The 18333-nt window shown below is 41.0% G+C and overlaps 3 protein-coding genes and 1 long non-coding RNA gene across 6 annotated transcripts; 2 read left to right on the top strand and 2 right to left on the bottom strand.

The window, feature by feature from the left end:
• Positions 1-2002: 2002 nt before the first annotated feature.
• On the bottom strand, positions 2003-2814 carry LOC117652272 (cathepsin B-like). Its single transcript, XM_034397051.1, has 2 exons — positions 2597-2814; positions 2003-2178 (listed from the first exon to the last, which is right to left on the bottom strand). The coding sequence occupies exons 1-2, from the start codon at positions 2774-2776 to the stop codon at positions 2023-2025; spliced, it is 336 nt and encodes a 111-aa protein (XP_034252942.1). The 5' UTR covers positions 2777-2814; the 3' UTR covers positions 2003-2022.
• A 5389-nt stretch (positions 2815-8203) lies between these two features.
• On the bottom strand, positions 8204-11785 carry LOC117652516. The gene is made up of 5 exons (XM_034397482.1): positions 10468-11785; positions 9291-10390; positions 9147-9216; positions 8894-9065; positions 8204-8799 (listed from the first exon to the last, which is right to left on the bottom strand). The coding sequence occupies exons 1-5, from the start codon at positions 10712-10714 to the stop codon at positions 8580-8582; spliced, it is 1809 nt and encodes a 602-aa protein (XP_034253373.1). The 5' UTR covers positions 10715-11785; the 3' UTR covers positions 8204-8579.
• LOC117652518 lies at positions 8923-12495 on the top strand. Its single transcript, XR_004588167.1, has 6 exons — positions 8923-9091; positions 9854-10012; positions 11617-11691; positions 11777-12119; positions 12215-12324; positions 12392-12495. It is a non-coding gene; the product is annotated as an uncharacterized LOC117652518 (long non-coding RNA).
• A 2764-nt stretch (positions 12496-15259) lies between these two features.
• LOC117652517 lies at positions 15260-17924 on the top strand. Of its 3 annotated transcripts, XR_004588166.1 has the most exons (10): positions 15260-15400; positions 15489-15602; positions 15688-15830; positions 15937-16089; positions 16184-16331; positions 16428-16601; positions 16707-16859; positions 16955-17044; positions 17151-17298; positions 17395-17924. XR_004588166.1 is itself a non-coding variant. In XM_034397483.1 (2 exons), the coding sequence occupies exons 1-2, from the start codon at positions 17170-17172 to the stop codon at positions 17590-17592; spliced, it is 327 nt and encodes a 108-aa protein (XP_034253374.1). In that variant the 5' UTR covers positions 17138-17169; the 3' UTR covers positions 17593-17924. The 3 variants fall into 3 exon arrangements, 1 of the variants encoding a protein (XP_034253374.1); XR_004588165.1 differs by having other exon boundaries at positions 15937-16331; XM_034397483.1 differs by lacking the exons at positions 15260-15400; positions 15489-15602; positions 15688-15830; ... (3 more) ...; positions 16707-16859; positions 16955-17044 and having other exon boundaries at positions 17138-17298.
• Positions 17925-18333: the final 409 nt, after the last annotated feature.

The following is an 18333-nucleotide window of genomic DNA, read 5'->3' as shown; positions in this document are numbered from 1 at the left end:
AGTCGAAATTTTCAGACTTTTTAGGATAAAGTCAATTTTGAAACCCAGTGGTCTGAATTTTCAGCCCCCGGTACTCTAAATTTTTTGGACCACCTGTCGTCTGAATTTTCAGACTAGCATGTACTTTGAATTTTACGACTACCAGGTAGTCTGAATTTTCGGACTAATGGCAGTCTGAATTTTTCACCTCGCTGGTTTGAATTCTAAGCCGCCCAGGTAATAAAATTACCACTTTTGTCAGGATGTATATTATGTTTTGGAGATGCATGTTTTAAATTGCTGAGAAACATGGAATGCAGCACTAAATAGAGCAGTTGTAAAACAGCTCTTGTTGTTAAATGTAGCACCCAAAGTTGCGCAAAACTTTAACTAGATATGATATTTTGCTGAGAGCTTCCCAAAAAAAACTAGTCCTCGAATGTAAGACTCCAGGAGATGCGGCTGTAAACACTGGAAAGCAGCATGTTGGAACCAGATGCACACTTTGTGGAAACTTTTCCGGCACGATGAAAATACTTTGGGGACGAGGATGAAAGAGGAGTGACAAATTTCCAAAACGCCACCCACTCGCTCATCACCCGCAGGCGCGGCTCCAGACTAAACCTGAGGGGGGGGTCGCTGGTCACTCCTGATGTCAAAAACCTCGATGAGGCAGGCCGAAGCGCGATTTCGACGCCCTCCGGGCGTCGAAATCGCGCTTCGGCTCAGCCCGGGGGGGGGGGTCGCGACCCCCAAACCCCCCCCCCCTGGAGCCGCGCCTGATCACCCGTCCCTTAGTTTGGAAGACGCAATATCAGTATAAGGCTACGCCACTTTCACAGCCTGCTGGCCACGGATTGCGGATGCTTCAGGGTGGTGACTGCACGCACCCAGAAGCAGAGCACGGAAAGGCGAAGGCAAAATGGCGCACTGCGCGGAGCGCCGATGTAACACATAAAACGTTGCTTCACGACGGAGCGTCACAAGAAAGATGACACGCGACGCGGACTTGTATTCGGATGCGATGTGCACTGCTCTGGAGACAAGCTAAAACTGACGCATTCTGTCCAGAAATCCCGAGTGGCCGGGGGATTAAGGGCCCCCTCCTCTCCCCCCGCCCCGCGCAGGTAGGCTTCGGCCGGCACGCCGGCCAGCGGTGATTTTCCGAACGGCTCGGCTCGGCTCGGTGTGCCTGGCTCGACTGGCCGCCGCCGGAGCGGCTCGGCTCGGGTGACCCGGGCTTCGGTCCAGGCCGGAACCAGGGCAAACATGTCGCATCCTGCAGCTACCAGCGGAGTGCATGCTGATTTTAAACTCAACACTAGACGGCCGTTCGCTTAGCTGAGCAAAAGTTTATTTACTACTGCTCTAGCAATTCAGGGTCCATAGCACCTGAAACGCAGACATGCCTTTTATCAGAAAAAAAAGCGTCAATTTCAGACTGCGCAGGATGAAAATTCAGACCTTCTACTACAAATGACTGTTTTAAGACCCCGACGCCGAAAATTTATACCGCGCCATCCAAATATTCAGACCCTTGAGTCCGAAACTCATTTTTCAGACCACAAGGTGTAAAATTAAGACCAACTGTCTGAAAATTCTGACTCAAGTCTGAATTTCAGATTCAGACCACTAGGTCTGAAAAAATTGGTCTGAATTTTCAGACTTTTTTTAACAGTGTAGAAAGTCTTGCATGGAGTATATTCTTTGATGATTTGTCGAAAAATTTTAATAAGGATTTCTCAATATGTGCTCTGCTTTTGTCCTCAGACACAAAAATGTTCCAAAAAGGCAAAAAAACAATACATTTTAAAATAATTGAAATGTTAAAATTTTATCTTGAAACAAGTGACATATTTGAAAATTTCCTTACCAAAATTTTTTGTATTTGTCTGAAGGATAACCTATAAAAAATAATTTAAGAATTTCCATACCAATGAAAGACGCAAGATTTCTTCCAAACGCTTCAATAAGTTTCGCCGAGTCCCCCCTTAAATGGATTTCTTTCAGCCGGAGGCCTATGGAGATGATGAGCCGCGAGGCTCACTCACCGAAGACGCGGTCGCTGTCGTAGTCCTTGTTGTAAGAGGCCTCGCACTGCCTGGTGCACGCGGGGGTGTCGCCTTCCTCGCCACCGCAGGCCGGGCGCGAGCCGTTGACGTGGTGCTCGCAGGCAGCGATGGAGTAAGGTCGGCAGCCCTGCGACACCCGCGTCACTTGCTTATTCACTCCAAGAACAGGTTACACTCAAGCCTGGACACCGCAGCCAAGCGGGTAGAAACTGCACGGTAAAAACGGAACCTGGTTTTCCCAGGAAGCCAAGGGGGAAGGCATAGGTGATTTCCAGGGAGTTCCTGAGAAAACCAGGAACCGTTCTTACCGTGTCTGTTTCCAAGTTACACTCTGATGTCCTGCCAAACTATTTAAGGCAACACTGCAAAACTGCCATGACAAGTTATTTTTAACATACGTACGCTGACAAAGAAAATAATTCGTCATCCACGAACTACCAAGCCTGTTACAAGCCACGGTCTGGCGTACACCTACCTTGTCGTACCTGGCCCGACCTGGAGTTGTGCAATGAAGCGTTGCATTGGCCTTAACAATCTTTACTTACCTCGTTGGAGTTGTAGTTTCCGCCGGACACGAGGCCGGATTCCACCCAATAGTTCCAGGCGGAATCCGGATAGCCGCCATTGCAGCCATTGCCGCACCCAGTGCAGCAGGAAACCAAGTCCTCAGCGGAGATGTGCACTTTTTTCTTGCCCTTGGATGCGATACAAAGACGGTCGGACATGGCCTCGACAGCGCCAAAAGCCTGCGCGGGAACAACATGCAAATCACCTTGTGTCTCGGTGTCAGGTAAGCTTGTTGTTGATTTTATATCGTTGTCAGTATGGAAGGCTGGAGTACAACGCACAGTGGGCGGAAACACCACTTTCGACGCGAAAAAGTCCAAATGTGAAAACTTAAGTCAGTGATCAAAATTTCCCCTAGGTTATTCAAAAAACTATACAGAATTCGAATCCAGCATCGGTTTCCCGATAGAGAGCTTCATTTCTCCTCAGGAAGGCTCGAAAGTCGAAGTTTTCATTTTTCTGTCAATTTGCCTTTAAATATAGTGGACTTTGTAATTAATTTGTGCCTTTCATTGTCCCCCTAAAAAAACTGAGCACGGGTTCGTCTAGAACACTTTCTGGCGATTCCAAAACCGGTCTTGGATTGTATTTTGGCCAACAAATGACTTTGCTGCAGCCTACCGTGAAACGGGGTAATTTCGGACACTGGGTGTAATTTCGGACAACTCTGCCCGGAAGCATGGCGATGACGCTCCCATCTAACGGCCAACTTGGAGGCTTGTCCCGTTGCGCGCATCGCATCAGCCACACTTAAAACCATCTGATCAATCACCTGGAGGCCAAATCAGGGGCAAACTTTAGGAGAAAGAGTGGTTTTTGTATTTAACCATTTTTACCTAAATTAACTTTATGCGTTAAAACTTTGACTGGCAAGCCGAAACTGTTCATGGCCGGTTCATGATGTGATTGTTTTTCGATTTGATCATGTTAAGAGCATACTGTGTCAAATTTTCAATCACCTGGGTCAAATAGTATGGTTTATATGGGCTCAAAACTGAAAAAATGTTACTTTACGGGGTAATTTCGGACATACAAACGTCACGTCAGGGAGATTTGGTATGCCCTGAACACTTCCAATTTCGCAGGGTTTGAGTGGCGTAAGCTGAAGAGCTCTTCTGAAAGTTGAAGATAATCCAATAACAACGATATTCCCCAATTGTCACAGCGGTTGCTTTGTAAACTTCAAATTTCATAAAAATTGGGCAAAGCTACATCTTAAATATTTAGTTTTATGTCTATATCCTACGTTAGTGTCAGCGACTGTTTTGTGATTAATTTTCTTTCATGTGACATGAGAGTTGGACTTGGCGAATGGTTGCATAGCTCGCCGGTACAATTGAAATGCAAAGCTTTCCACTGAGCCCCTGTATCTTCCTAACCGTACATAAGACACTACTTGCCCTTCATATGCATGTATGTGATCGTTTGTAATCTTGTAGAGGGAGATTTAAGATTCACTTTCGCGTAATAAAGTATGGCCCGAGTTGCCTAAGAAAGCTTATCGGTCAAAGATTAAAAAATAGAAGCGTTCTAAATGGCTCTACTAGTTCCACCCACTATTCCTGAAATCGAACTACTTATGAGTGCAAAAACATGCCTTCAAATTATGTATGAATGACCACCCCTACCTTACCTTTGCATCTAAACCCTTACGAATTTCTCATATAATCATATTAGCACTTTAGAAAGAGACAGTGATCCATTTTGGGACGAAAATCAGAACGAAAAGTCGTTTTTTCCAGGGGTGTCCGAAATTACCCCAAAACACGGGGTAATTTCGGACACTGCTTCGGACCCTCCACTGTAAACAATGTGAGGTGCAGATATTTGAAATAAGCGCCAAATCGAAGCTTAAGGTTGGTAGATGATAAATTTTAACCCTCAAGTCCATGACAGCACCACGACTTTCACAATTTCAAAAAAACCTATCAAAAGTGTCCGAAGTTACCCCGTTTCACGGTATTCAGTGGAAGGCGGCACAAAAATCGTAGGTTTTTGGCCCGCCCTTCTATTCAAAAAATAGGGGGAAAGCCTATGCATTTGCCCTTGTGTCTGTGTGTTGTTGTTGTTGGCGTCTGTGTACAAGGAAGGAGTTGAGCTAGAGTAACCAGATTTGGAGGGTACTTCAGGAGTACCGTCCAAACAAATAATCCGGTGGTGCAAATCCCGTCCGGGTCGCACAAGGGCTGCTGCAGGTGCATCATGGTTTACATGAGCGGGAGGGGGATTTCCGCCATTATTGGTGCTAGCAGGGCACATAGGGGTATTTTTGGAATCGGGGCGACGAGACAAGATGAACGGACCTGGTCCCGACCCCATCGGCCGCTTTTACAAGTTGGCCAGATCAGGATCTTCAAAAAAGGGGGTCGACCGACTAAAAAAGTTTATTGCAGATTTCGATTGGTCTCAGCAAGACCTTTTCAACGAGGGGTGGGAAAAGGGGGGTCCAGGAGCCCGACTTCGTCTATTAGTCACATCAGGATCTTGAAAAAAGGGGGTCGACCGACTGAAAATTTTTACTTAAGTTTTCGATAGGTCTTGGCAAGACTTCTTCAACGAGGGGTGGGAAAGGGGGGGTCCAGGAGCCCACCTTCATGAGTTATGGGAAAAAGTGCGACGGACTCGTTTTGCGCTCCTGCTGTGCCTCTGTTGCAAGGAGTTGCAGTAGCATGGCAAATATGGGTATTTTCGGAATGAGGGCGAAGAGACAAATGAAATGGGCATATTCTAAGGACAGTTGGAGTAAAAAGTGTAAGGACTATTGCATATTGTGAATAGAAGGGTGGGCCTAAGTCACGATGGTACATCGATAACTTTGCTTTACCCGTTCACGGTGTGTGTGATGCGAGCGGGCCGAAGGCCCGGCCTTCGACTGGCCAAGTTGGGTCTGATGCGAGGGCCGAAGGCCCGAGAAAAGGCCGCCGGCAGGCCAAGCTGGGCCGGCCCCCTGTCGAACCGAGTTGCCGGCGCAGCGAAGCGGAGCTGGCAACTCGGTTCGACGGAAGGGCGGGCCCTAGCTTGTTAGTTTCTTTGGGCGGCATTAATAGCCATAAGGGAGGGTGGGGCACCATGACCACTTTTTTTTTGTGCCTCCCTCTACTCCACCGTGTGGTTCGAACAGTTAAGTTTCTAGCATGAGGGGATTCTTTGGACCTCCAAGGACCTCTTCCACCCATTGGAACTTGTCTGCAATGCACGGCAGGCTCACAGAACACTTTGGAAAATAAAACGCAAAGTGGTCATGGTGCCCCACCTATGGGGCACCATGACCACCCCGTGGGGCACCATAACCATAGTAATTTTTTGGCCCAAAAAAGTGTACTTTCTACCAGTATTCTCATTGAAATTGTTTATATCGCTGTCATTACCATCAGGCCAGTCAACTTAACTAAAAAACACTGTAAAAACCTTCGAAGTATCAAACGTTCTAAGATGCCTTGAAATGGACGGTTTAAAACAGTTAACGCTCTAAGGCTTTCAAATTTCACATCCAAAGCTATGACATGTGTTAACATTTTATGTTCGTCTTGCTAAGACGAGTCCAAATTCGTATGCAGATTTCAATTTGGTAAATTTTAAGAAAATTATCGCGGTTACTACACTGCAAACAAGTGAATTAAATGCTGTTTCTCATAATGCCAGAGCCATCTTGGTGCAAAGTAGCCACGGATCGCCTTCGCGGCCAACTTTTGCGGTTTGGAGCTCATTTAGTGCAAGAGAAACCACCATATCAAGTCTCAGTTTCAGAACCATTCTTAATCATCTTGGTGATTCACAAATTATCACAAATTTGTGATAAAACTATCTATTCTGCAGCAATTATTCAACCTTTATACATTTTCAGAAGCAAAAAGCAAATTTTCGACGAAAATAAATCATTATCAGGCCAAAATATGAGAAAAACACTCAAATATGTGTGGTCATGGTGCCCCACTAAAAGTGGTCATGGTGCCCCACAGTGCAGTTTACGACTCTAAGGCTCCCCGAGCAAGCAAACAACTACTTAGAATTAAATGTGATGTTGGATATTTTGCCGAAGAGCCGACATTTTGAGGAAAACCTAAGATATCGAACCTATCTTCTCAAATGTGAGAGTGAGAAAAAATATCCCAGATTTGAAAAACGCCCAATTTAGCCAAAACGCTGTAACAAAAATTTTGGCGAGGTGCTATGGTCGTACCCTTGAAGCTAGAAGGTAGGGCTCTGGCTGAAAATAGTTAGAATTCTATTCTCTCGAAAGTCCGGTCGACCGGTTGCCGTCGGCAAAGTAGTTCCCGAGAGCGAGGGGGGTGGTCATGCACTGTAAAAATTTGTCGTCACTTTACGACAAAATCCTTGACGACAATGTCGCTTTGAAAAATTGATGATAAACTGTCGTCAAAATGATGAGATAATCATCAAATGGGGACGATGAAAGGTGAGGGGTACTCTAACAGTAATGACGATGCTTGATGATCAGTGACGACTCAACCATTAGGATATTTTTGTGAGAGATTGTCGTCAAGATGATGAGACAATCATCAAATGGTAACGAGGAAACATGGAGACTAGCTCCAACCCAAATGACGATGGTTGACGATCAGTAACGAGTAAATCGTTTCAATGTATTGCGACAAATTGTCGTTAAGATGACAAAATACTCATCATGTGCAAATAGAGAACGAATTATTTCAATGCAATACGACAAATTGTCATCAAGATGACAAGGCAATCATCAAAGTGACTAAAATAAAAAATGGAACTAAAGCTCAATGCAAGAGACGATTCTTTAACCAGAATGATGAACAATGGTTAAAGGTTCATCAAAACTGGACTTAATTTAATCAACAGACAAGAATGTGATTGAGCAGCAGCCTCCAAACCCTTATCTTCTTGCTCACTTTGACTGAGCTGGAGTGCAAAGTTAAATAAAAACTATGTTACCAGAATCACTACATAAATCAACCAACACAAAGTTGTCATATGCAGGTTATGTTATTATTTTTTAAACCCGACCATTGTGCACCTCTACAAACTAACCTGCCCCAACAATTCTATCCTGATCTATCAACCCACGGTTTGAAGTTTGTTTTCTAACATCAGGAAGAAGAGTAACACTCATCATCTGATTGCATTCCAATTTACTCGTACTCACTTTATCGTGCAGCCTTAGGAGTGGTTTGTTATCAATAACTACGTAAAAAAGACAGAATCTCTTGCCAAAAATCTTGTTTCTTTCTATGCTTTTCGTTCTGTCCGTCGTCTGCCGCCACTCTCACAGCTGAGCCTGTGGTGCATTTAATGGGTGTGCACTGCCAATAAGCAAACTCCGCCTCCCCGCCCCCACCGCCCCTCCACCCTTCGCCCGCTGCTGCTGCTGTTCTGCTCAAGTAAACAAACACAGACAGGTTAGCAGCATCGACAGTCTAGTCTTTTAAGTATTTTTTCCAATTTGCTAGCATCTTGCAGCTGGCTTTGTTCCTCAGCACATTATGAATACTTTCAAGAACGTAATCTCAAAACATTTTCGATCAGTAGCACCTGTTGCACGGCCAGTGCTTCTATCTTCACCACAACCACACCAGGTAAAGAACATGACCATTTATGACTCAATTCATTTTATTTTCATTACTTTGGTATTAAAACAATTAGATTTATCATCAAATAGAGATAAAATCTCCTCCTATGTCTTGCCTGGACTATTCATTATTCCAACCTCTCTCTATTCAGAGCATTTATGATTCAATTCATTTTATTTTCATTACTTTGGTATTTAAACAATTAGATTTATCATCAAATAGAGATAAAATCTCCTATGTCTTGCCTGGACTATTCATTATTCCAACCTCTCTCTATTCAGATCATTTATGATTCAATTAATTTAATTTTCATTACTTTTGTAATTAAACTATTACATTTATCATCAAATAGACACAAAATCTCCTATGTCTTGCCTGGACTATTCATTATGCTAATCTCTCTCTAATCTGTTTCAGGTTCTTGAGAAGAAGCAGAGGAAGACTCTTCACTTTGAGTTGGGTTGTTTTCCTTTTCCTTCTGGTTGCGCAGGACTTTAAGCTTGGAGATGAGCCTTGCAACATCATCGTGGACAACTTTGGTAGAATATCTGATCTTGGTTTTCTGGTGCCGTTCCCGTACTGGCCTCTTGTTGCCTTGAGGCGGGTCCATACCGAATATGTACCTAGAATTACAAGATGTATTAAGATTTAAAATTTCTTTCATAAGTAGCTGTCATGAATCTGTTTTGAATGACTATTGTTTTATTTCAAGCTAACCTCTGCAGGAACTCCAGTGAAATTTGTGATTCAGGAGCGTAGTCCAGATTGAACACAAAATACATCATAAATACACAACAAGCTGCTCTTTCAAAATTTGGGAAAGAATAATGGAACTCCGAATCAACCCCAAGAAAGAATTTCTTGGCCTTGAAGATGCAGCCATCCTTTCCTGCCATAGAAAAGAAAGAGGAAAAGGTTTGTATTAGGTGGTAAAGATTAGATTAAATTTCTTACTAGATTCCAAGCATACCTGGGGCTGTCAGAGAAGGGTACTGCGGTGCTGTGTGTGTACTGTTGAGTACTTCCAAGGTCACAGTTTCCTAGTATAAGATTTGAATAAATATTAAAAGCTTTATGAACTGCAAAAACAGAATTTTCAAAAGTGGAAACTTACCTCTACAATTTCCACAAAGCTACTTTCATTGAAATATTTTGTAATCATCAAAATAATTGCTCTAAATTCATCGTCACCATCAGGCTTTTTCTGTTTGTGTTTTTCCAATTTTCTACAAACCTCACTGTAGAATCCATCATCATCTTTTGTAGTCTTGAAAAAGTCAAGCAAAACTTCCCACTTAAGACTCTGTTTGCAAGTTTGAAGTTCTTTCTCTAACTCAACACCAGTCAGTATTTCAAAATGAATAAGCATTCCGTGGTATGAAAACAAAAAAGGCCACTCATCAGCAACTTGACTTATTGTTACTGCTGGCTCCAGCCCAACTTCGTCCTCAGCCTCTTCATTGCGGCGTTCAGTTTCTTTAGATGATCGCTTTCTTTTCTGTGCCAGTTGTTTCTTCTGTTCCTGTAAAGCATCAGAAATGTTCTTATTTATCATTTCTCTTTGGGCTTTGTAACAGTTTTTAATCATATCAGACAACTTGGTCCAATCCCAAAATTTTGGCCTTGTTTCTACAAATTCCTTCTTCATTTTTTCTTGTTGCTCTTTCACTGTTTCAGGAGTCTGGTCTGGAATGTCATCCTTCGCCCTCCACCTCACACAGCAATAAGAAAACTTTCCTCTTGGCTGCTCATACTGCTTTGTCAAGAAATCTTGTGGCTGCAGGTGCCTATTTCTGTCTGGCCTCTTCTGATTATCAAAGCAATACTTCAGTACATGTAAGAAACCACCTGAACTTTTCTCTCCGCTTGCCAGCTCAGTCTTGAAAGCATCTTCGTGCTTCCTCAGCACAGGCCCATAGTAAATTTTTTCTATAGTATCTCTTGACAAATTTGAAACATTGGCATCAATAGCCTGGCGTATTATTTCATGAGCTACATTTGCTCTGTGTTTTGGCTCGAAGCAGCCCTTATTCTTTATGATATCTCCAGCTTTGATGCCTTTGTATGTCTGCCGGTAGATCAGGTCCCAGTTTAACTGGAAATTGGAAACATCAATAAAACTTTTTCCTGCTGGATTCTCTTGAAAACTTCTGGAAGTTCCAGGTTGTGGATCCAAATTAAATGTATTGGTCTGGCGAGCTTGCAAAGGATCAACTGGAATAGACAGAAAACTTCTTTATTTTTGGTTACAGTTAAAATTAAGAATGGCGGTGTATAGCAAGGTGACATACCTGTACCCTCAGCTCCCTTAGACTTCTCCCAGTGTTGAATCACAGCTTTTGCTTGATATTTGTCAAAGCCAAGCAACTCGAGGTTAGCTGCTTCCACAAATTCCACACTGTCTTTGTTGATTCCATCATCTAGCATACTTTGTACCAGCTCATCAATCTTACTTTCATCGAGCCTCTTTAGACAGGCCGTCAGACTGTTCTTGAGAAAGCAACGGTCTTCCGCCACAACGTCCTCTCTTTCACTCATCTTGGACTATTCCGGGCTAGTGGTTACCTGAATTAGAAAAGAGTTATACTTCAATCCTGTTTCTAAACGATTCTTCACGTATTCTAAGGTTTTCACTTACTTTAAACTAACTTTATACTTCAAAAAGCGAAACTGAACCGAGACGTGTTTGAAAACTGGAACTGGAAATGGTGAGGTGTTGAGAACGATCGTCAGCTGTCAACGGCCAGCCAATAGACGCTGAGCTTTTATCAGCTGACGTCAATCTTACGTAGAACGGCTTGAAACGACGTCAATCCTTCTCCTTCAGTCAACATAATTGATTTTAAAATTTGAAATTTTTTAAAAGGCTTTCGCTTTTCGGAAAATACTTAAATTATTATCATGTTTCATATAATTTGTTAAAGGGAAGGCCGGAAAATGGGACTACGGTGCTTCGGCCACCAGCCAATCAAAACGTCCCTTTCAAAATGGCGTTTCTTCAATGTGAAAATGACTTTTGTTTGTTGAAACTGAGGCTTGTAGAGGCGTTTATTTGGTCTCGAGTGCAACTTACAATCCTTGTGCCGCATTTCACTTTGAAGTGGTTCATACTTAGTACTGCTTCTAGGTCGTTAAAATAGATCAAGTTTCGGTTGTATTTTTGGCTATGTTGTCAGTCTGATTGCCGTGACCTCTTGTCAATATCAGTCTGCTTCGCGGTGCCTTTCGCGGTTAACCTGTAGATTCTATTGGCGTGTCTCTTTACCTTTCTCTCTTTGGTTCTTTGTCCCTTCATTGCAGTCAATTTTATTTGTCTTGGCGCTCCTCGAAAACTTATCGAGTTCTCCCCAAGCTTTTTGATGCTGCAAAGTTGTGAGACTGCCCAAGATATCCTTTGCTCGACTCAGCTTGATTTTGTTTGTTTTTGGTTTGTTTCACAGGTAGCTTATTGAGGGATTATTCATACCATTCTCTGGACTTCGAACGATACCCATCTTGCAATGTCTGCTCTACAGGTTAGTATTTTAATGGGAAGATAACCATAATAAACCTGTAAACTTTGTTTTGCTTCTGTAACAATTTTTATTTTCTTGGCCTTAGGTGTCTGATGGATAACATCAAGTTGAAGTATTGGGTACTTTTTATGCTGCTTTGGATTTATCATCTATCCTGTTGATTTCTTATTCAATATTTCTTCGATTTATACTTGTTTGGACTATCATTCACGAGGCTGGCTTCCAACTCATTCCGAAGTCCACTCTGATGGCAAGTTCTTTCATGGTTTGAAAACAAAGTAAACATCGTGTCGCTTATTAGTATATTTTAATTTTCTTTCTTTTCCAGGTTTTGGTTCTGTGAATGATTGCGTCAAATTGGAGCTTTGGGACTCTGTTCCACTTTGAATTCATTCTGCTTAAATCTTTTTGAATATTTTAACCTGTGGGTATGTTCTGTTAACTGGCAACTATCACTCATGTGTTATTAACTCTGTCTTACTTTGTTTTTAATTATTTTGTGTTTTCCTTTAAAATCTTACAGACATTAGTGAGCAAGCCATTTTTGTGGTTCACGTTACTCTCCTCTGCTCTGATTGTTCAGATTACCGGTATCAATCTGTATTTTGATGACCCAATCAGCTGAATGAAAAAGTAAGTTTTGTATTAGCTCTATTAGATGCTCTGGTAGAACTCCCCTTATGTGTGTTATGATTTTCAGGTTAACCGGTTAACATCTGCAAATCATGGGTGTGGATACTCAAACATGGAGGTCAAGAATTGGCTCATACAGTGCTGGCTTCAAGCTCCGATGTTCAACGGCTAGCGGTGGAAACTTTTATTTCCCGTTATGCTTTATTGTTCTGAGCCTTTTGACAATACATGCTATTCTTTCTATTGGTGGTGTTGAGGTCAACCCTGGCCCCAAGTTCCAGTGTTCACGTTGCTGTACAAAGCCAGAATTTGGTACCATCAATGAGTATGTTCTACATCAGAAGTGTCATGCCTTAGAGAAGCATTTTCAGTTCACGTGTCCGGCATGTAACTTGCAGTTTGGGTCCTTCACTGCTCTTGATCTTCATGTGCATTATTATCATGCTGATGCACGCAACCAGCCTCAGGCAGAGTACACTCCGCAAGGTTGTATTGTGAGTGACTGTGATAAATTATTTCCATCAACTAAGCTTCTGTGCCAGCATTTAAAGAAGGACCATCAAGAAAAAGGAGTAAAGACACAGTGTCCCTTCAAAGAAGTATGCAAGAGTAAAAATTTTTTTACCAAACAAACTTTTTCTGTCCACCTCTCCCAACATCATAAAGGATGGAACAGCACCTCGAATTCTTATCAAAGCGCTTCTAACTGCACCTTCAACTATCAAAACTTGGAAATTAATGATGATGTGGACATGGACACTTCTACTAATGAGGTAATAGATACTAATGAGGTAATAGATACTAATGAGGTTATTGATTCTGTTCCTGTCAATAACATGGAAGATATTCCCCAATGTGATCCTTATGAAGAGAAAGTCAATCAATGGACTGAGGAATTCTACCTGAATGTTGCATTGTTATACTTAAGATTGGAATCTCTGCATCTGGTTCCTGTTTCCACCATTAATGTTATTACCAGTGCATTAGCTCATCTCACAGCAACTAATTTGTCCATTATGAGAGAAGCCATATTAAAAGAATTTGAAGACTTGGATTTGTCTCAGGATGAAAAAGAAAGAAAGGTGAACTCCATTTTGAAAGCAGATAAGATGTTTGCTGTTCACCATAAAGATGTTGCTGGACCTACTATGACTACAAACGCTTTAAGAAAGTCATATTATCTTTCTCATTTTCATTACATCAAGCCCAAACCAATTAACCTTTCAAAAGATCCCCACGAACCACGATGCATTTATTATTGTAAAATCAAGAAGACACTTGGCCTCTACTTAAGCAGTGCTGAAGTTCAAAAAGAAGTCAATGCAAGTTTTTCTAGAGAGAGTAAGGAGGGAATTTTTGAGGACTATCAAGACGGATTGGTGCACAAGGAAAGAAAAAGGAAAAGACCAGAAAAATCTATTGATTTGCATATATTTACAGATGAATTTGCTCCAACAAAAGATTTATCTTCAGTTGCTAAGCTTTACAAAATTTTGGGCATGTATTACACTGTTGGTAATCTTCCTTCCCATATCAGAGCTAAGCTGGACTCCAAACGATTGATTATGTTGGTGCCTGATTCTAGGGCAATGTTTACTGATTTTAAGCTTGGTATATTCGAAGTTGTTGTTAAAGAACTCTTGAAACTTCAAAAGACAGGAATAATGTTCATGGGTGAACAAGTTAAAGTGCGTCTCAGGTTCCTTTTAGGTGACAATAAAGGACAGCATGAAATCGGTGGATTCATCCAATCGTTCAGTTCTGAATATTTTTGCAGATACTGCACCATGACTAAGACTGAAATTAATGCGGAACCTTGGAAGGTAGGTCCGCTCAGAACTGCTCAGAGTTATGAAGAAGCTGCCCACTTAGTGCCAGCAGACAGAGCTACATATATGGGTGTTTCCCGACCTGAGTGGCTGTGTCCTTTCAACAAGCTCGAAGACTTTCATGTCTGTGACCCAAGCTTGGCTCCGTGCATTGCACATGATCTGTTTGAAGGTGTCATAAATTTTGATTTGTCGTTGATCATCCAGCATTTGGTGCTGAAGAAGAAATGGTTTACCTACCAGCAACTGAATCGCAAGATACGGACTTATAAATTGCAAGGTCATGACTCTGGTAACAGGCCCGCTCCTGTTAAGTTTGAAACGAAGAAAGATAAATCAAAACCGATAGAGAAGAAAGATCCATCCCTAGGAGGGCATGCTGTCCAAAACTGGACTTTGCTGCGATTACTTCCATTCATATTGGATGAAGAGCTTATCAAGGACCACAATGACCCGTACTGGAAGTTGTACTTGTTGCTTAAAGAGATCACAGAAAGTGTTTGTGCCCCATCCAACAGTCTATTTCAGCTCGGTCGTCTCAAAGCTATGCTTGAGGATTATAGAGAGGCAAGGAAGATCCTTTTAGGAGATGGCAAACCTAAACATCATTATTGGGCTCACATGGCCGATCTAACTTCTCTCCTTGGGCCTTTAATGCATTTAAGTGGCCTAGGATTTGAGCAATTTCATCAATTTTTCAAGAACGCTGCCAAAGCTGGGAAGAATTTTATCAATCTTGGTTTAAGTCTTGCAAAAAAGTACTGCCTGTACCTTGCTTATTTGTCTGCCAGTTCACCATTTGTGAAAGGAATTAAAATTTTAGACTGTGGTGTCTCAGTTACTATGCAGAGAGCCTATGAGCCAAATGAAGAATTTCAGTCAGTTCTTGACTCAAGAAATATTTCCAATATGGCTTTGGTAATGGAAAAAATTGAAGTGGATGGTCTCCTTTTTAAAAAAGGGCAGTGGTTACTTCTGAAGAACTACAGTGACAATGAAATTGAAATTGGCTTGATTACCTCTGTAATACTGGATGGCAACTCTGTGTACTTTACTTTGATGAGACACATTTCAACATATCAGCCTCACATCGGCATTTACATTATCAATGACAGTATTGGATTGACTTGCCTCCACAGGGATGAAATCAAGTACCCTTTACCCCAAAGTATTTATGAATGGGGCAGTAATGAGAGGTGCTTTTCATTGAAACACACTTTGTTAGACTCTGTTTCTGCAAATTAAAGGTAATTTGTAATCCCTTCATACTTTGATTTAACGTATTAAGTCGTTCTTAATTTACTTTTACTAACTTAGCATTTTCTCGTGTTGCAGATGAAAGAATGTGGTTTTCCATGTCAAAGTGATTTAATTCTAGCCTTAATTACCTTCAAAATTTCTTTTAAATTATATGAGTTACAACATTTGGGATACCAACAGGAAATCAAGGTTGGTAATGAAATACATAAAAACATTGAAGCCTGTTTGCCACTTTATTTTCTTTACTGCCAGCTAAACTTGTTGTCTGTTACAGATGTTAACGATGTGCCAACATTCCGATCTAGTTTGACTCAGCTGGCGGCAGTAAGAATCATCCCAAGAAATGGGAGCCCAGCAGTGTGCAGAGAACGACTAAGCTTTGACATTATTTTCTTGACAATTTCTAAAAAAATTAAGGTGAAGTGAATTCTTTGTTAGTTTTCTTTCTGGGTTAGTTTTGTTTTTCTTTGCATGCATTATGGGCATCATTTTATCATTGCTGTTGTTTTTTTTTTCCCCAAAGGTTACTGCACTGCAGTTGTATCTTGCTAGCAAGATTTTGGTTGAAGGAAAAGAAGTTTAGTAAGGTGGAGTGATGCAGAGAAGAATCTAAGCAAGCTAAATGGAAAAGGACAATGTTTTCTTCATTTTCTTTAAACATGCTACAAAATTTATGGTAAGTGCCTTTTTGTTTGCTTTTCTTCTTTCTTTGTTAGTTTTAGGTGCTTTATATAATGATTTAATGATTTCTTTCTTTAATTTGTTTGTAGATTTCAAAAGGACAGATGTATGATGTTTTCCTTTCTGCATCAAGATCAAGAGAATCTCATCAGCTGTGTCATTACTTTCTTAAATATTTGTGCTACGTATCCCTTCTTCCATGAACCACAACAGTTGGTACACCAACAAGAAAACAAGGTTTGTAATGACATTAATTAACATTTAGAGGGTTTTTTTGTTCACTTTATTTTATGTACTGCTAAGCTTGAAGCTAAACTTAATTGTCTGTTACAGGTGTTAGGAACACGATACATGCCAATCCAGTTCGGCTCAGGTGGTGGCAGGAAGAAGTATTGAAAGCAAGCGGAGTGTAGCAGCGTGAAGCCATGCAGGGGGGAAACAGAAGCAAGCACAGGAGAATGATAAAGCTTTGAGTTTATTTTCTTGAAAATTTCTTCAAAGTTTAAGGTAAAGTGAATTCTTTGTTATTTTTCTCTCTGGGTTTGTTTTGTTTTTCTTTTAATGCATCATGGGCATCATTTTATCATTGTTGTTGTTTTTATTTCCCCAAAGGTTACTGCACTGCAGTTGTATCTTGCTAGCAAGATTTTGGTTGAAGGAAAAGAAGTTTAGTAAGGTGGAGTGATGCAGAAAAGAATTGGAAACAAGCTAAAGGGAAAGGACAATGTTTTCTTCTTTTTCTTTAAACATTCTACAAAATTTATAGTAAGTGCATTTTTTTTGCTTTTCTTCTGGCTTTGTTAGTTTTAGGTGCTTTATTCTAACAATAATATTCTTTTTCTTTGTCTTTGTTCTTGAAGGTTACTGTACTTGAAATATCTCAATCAGGCAAGAATTTGAATCAAGATAGTTCATTCTTGTGTTCATGCTGCTTTGGCACCATTTACAAGGTATGTCTGATAATTAATTAATAAGCATCATTTGTTGCTGTCAATCTGCTATTATTGTAGACTTTGTATTTAAATTTAATGATTTCTTTCTTTAACTTGTTTGTAGATTTCAAAAGGACAGATGTATGATGTTTTCCTTTCTGCATCAAGATCAAGAGAATCTCATCAGCTGTGTCATTACTTTCTTAAATATTTGTGCTACATATCCCTTCTTTCATGAACCACAACAGTTGTTACACCAACAAGAAAACAAGGTTTGTAATGACATTAATTAACATTTAGAGGGTTTTTTTGTTCACTTTATTTTATGTACTGCTAAGCTTGAAGCTAAACTTGTTTGTCTGTTACAGATGTTAAGAACACGATACATGCCAATCCAGTTCGGCTCAGGTGGCGGCAGGAAGAAGTATCCAAAGCAAGCGGAGTGTAGCAGCGTGAAGCCATGCAGGGGTGAATCAGAAGCAAGCACAGGGGAATTGCCAGCATCGTCTTCATCAGCAGCTAAGCAGCTAAGCCAGCATTATTGGAAACTGAAACAGCAAGAATAGAAGTGCAATGTAGTGTCGTGAATTGTGGTGAATCTCAAACATTTGCGCTTCCAACCAAACTAAAAGAGTTAGAGTCTGTCTGATTCATTTGATAAAGGTTTTTTTTTTGTGCTAGTTCAAACTGAAGCCTGAAAGTATTGTAACTATCAACTGAATGTTTCATGTGGTTTAGGCTAAATGTAAAATGCAATTATACTTTTGAAATCAAATTTAAGGTGTTTTTGTAAATTGGTGGACAAGGACGATGTTATTCATCCTCGTGAGGTTCTTGCGGGTATCTTTAAAACTCTTGAACCTTTCATCAATTAACGATTTCTGACGAGTGAATTCATTCCGAGCAGGTTCTGGGAGGTTTTGTCGAGAATCATGAGCTTTTCGTCAATTGATGATTTCTGACGAGTGAATTCATTCGGAGCAGGTTCTGGGAGGTTTCGTCGAGAATCATGAGCCTTTCGTCATTTGACGAACTTTGACGAGTGGAGTCATCTTTTGCGGGTTCTGGTTGATTTTGTCAAAAGTGACGAGCCTTTCATCATTTGTCGTAAAGTTATGAATCATTCATAATTGTCAGGGTTTTGGTCATTTTGATCAAATTGATGAATGTCTCGTCACTTGATGACAGTCTCGTTCAAAGATTGTGACGACATCCTTGTAAGGAAAATTAGCCTTGGAATTGTCGTCAAAATGACGACTAAAATTTTCACAGTGTACACCTACCTTGGCCTGCGGCGCTAACCTGCC

This window comes from Thrips palmi, unplaced genomic scaffold (assembly GCF_012932325.1).
Source record: "Thrips palmi isolate BJ-2018 unplaced genomic scaffold, TpBJ-2018v1 HiC_scaffold_7, whole genome shotgun sequence".
Taxonomy (NCBI): Eukaryota; Metazoa; Arthropoda; class Insecta; order Thysanoptera; family Thripidae; genus Thrips; species Thrips palmi.
This window is presented reverse-complemented; position numbering and strand designations above follow the sequence as displayed.

Coding starts and splice junctions, on each gene's coding strand:
- LOC117652516 (XM_034397482.1), bottom strand. CDS start 10,714: ATGAGTGAAAGAGAGGACGTTGTGGCGGAAGACCGTTGCTTTCTCAAG. Junction 9,217..9,290: donor GCTTTGTGGAAATTGTAGAG/GTAAGTTTCCAC, acceptor ATCTTATACTAG/GAAACTGTGACCTTGGAAGT. Junction 8,800..8,893: donor TCACTGGAGTTCCTGCAGAG/GTTAGCTTGAAA, acceptor TTGTAATTCTAG/GTACATATTCGGTATGGACC.
- LOC117652272 (XM_034397051.1), bottom strand. CDS start 2,776: ATGTCCGACCGTCTTTGTATCGCATCCAAGGGCAAGAAAAAAGTGCAC. Junction 2,179..2,596: donor GAAACTACAACTCCAACGAG/GTAAGTAAAGAT, acceptor CGGGTGTCGCAG/GGCTGCCGACCTTACTCCAT.
- LOC117652517 (XM_034397483.1), top strand. CDS start 17,170: ATGATGTTTTCCTTTCTGCATCAAGATCAAGAGAATCTCATCAGCTGT. Junction 17,299..17,394: donor TACACCAACAAGAAAACAAG/GTTTGTAATGAC, acceptor TGTCTGTTACAG/ATGTTAAGAACACGATACAT.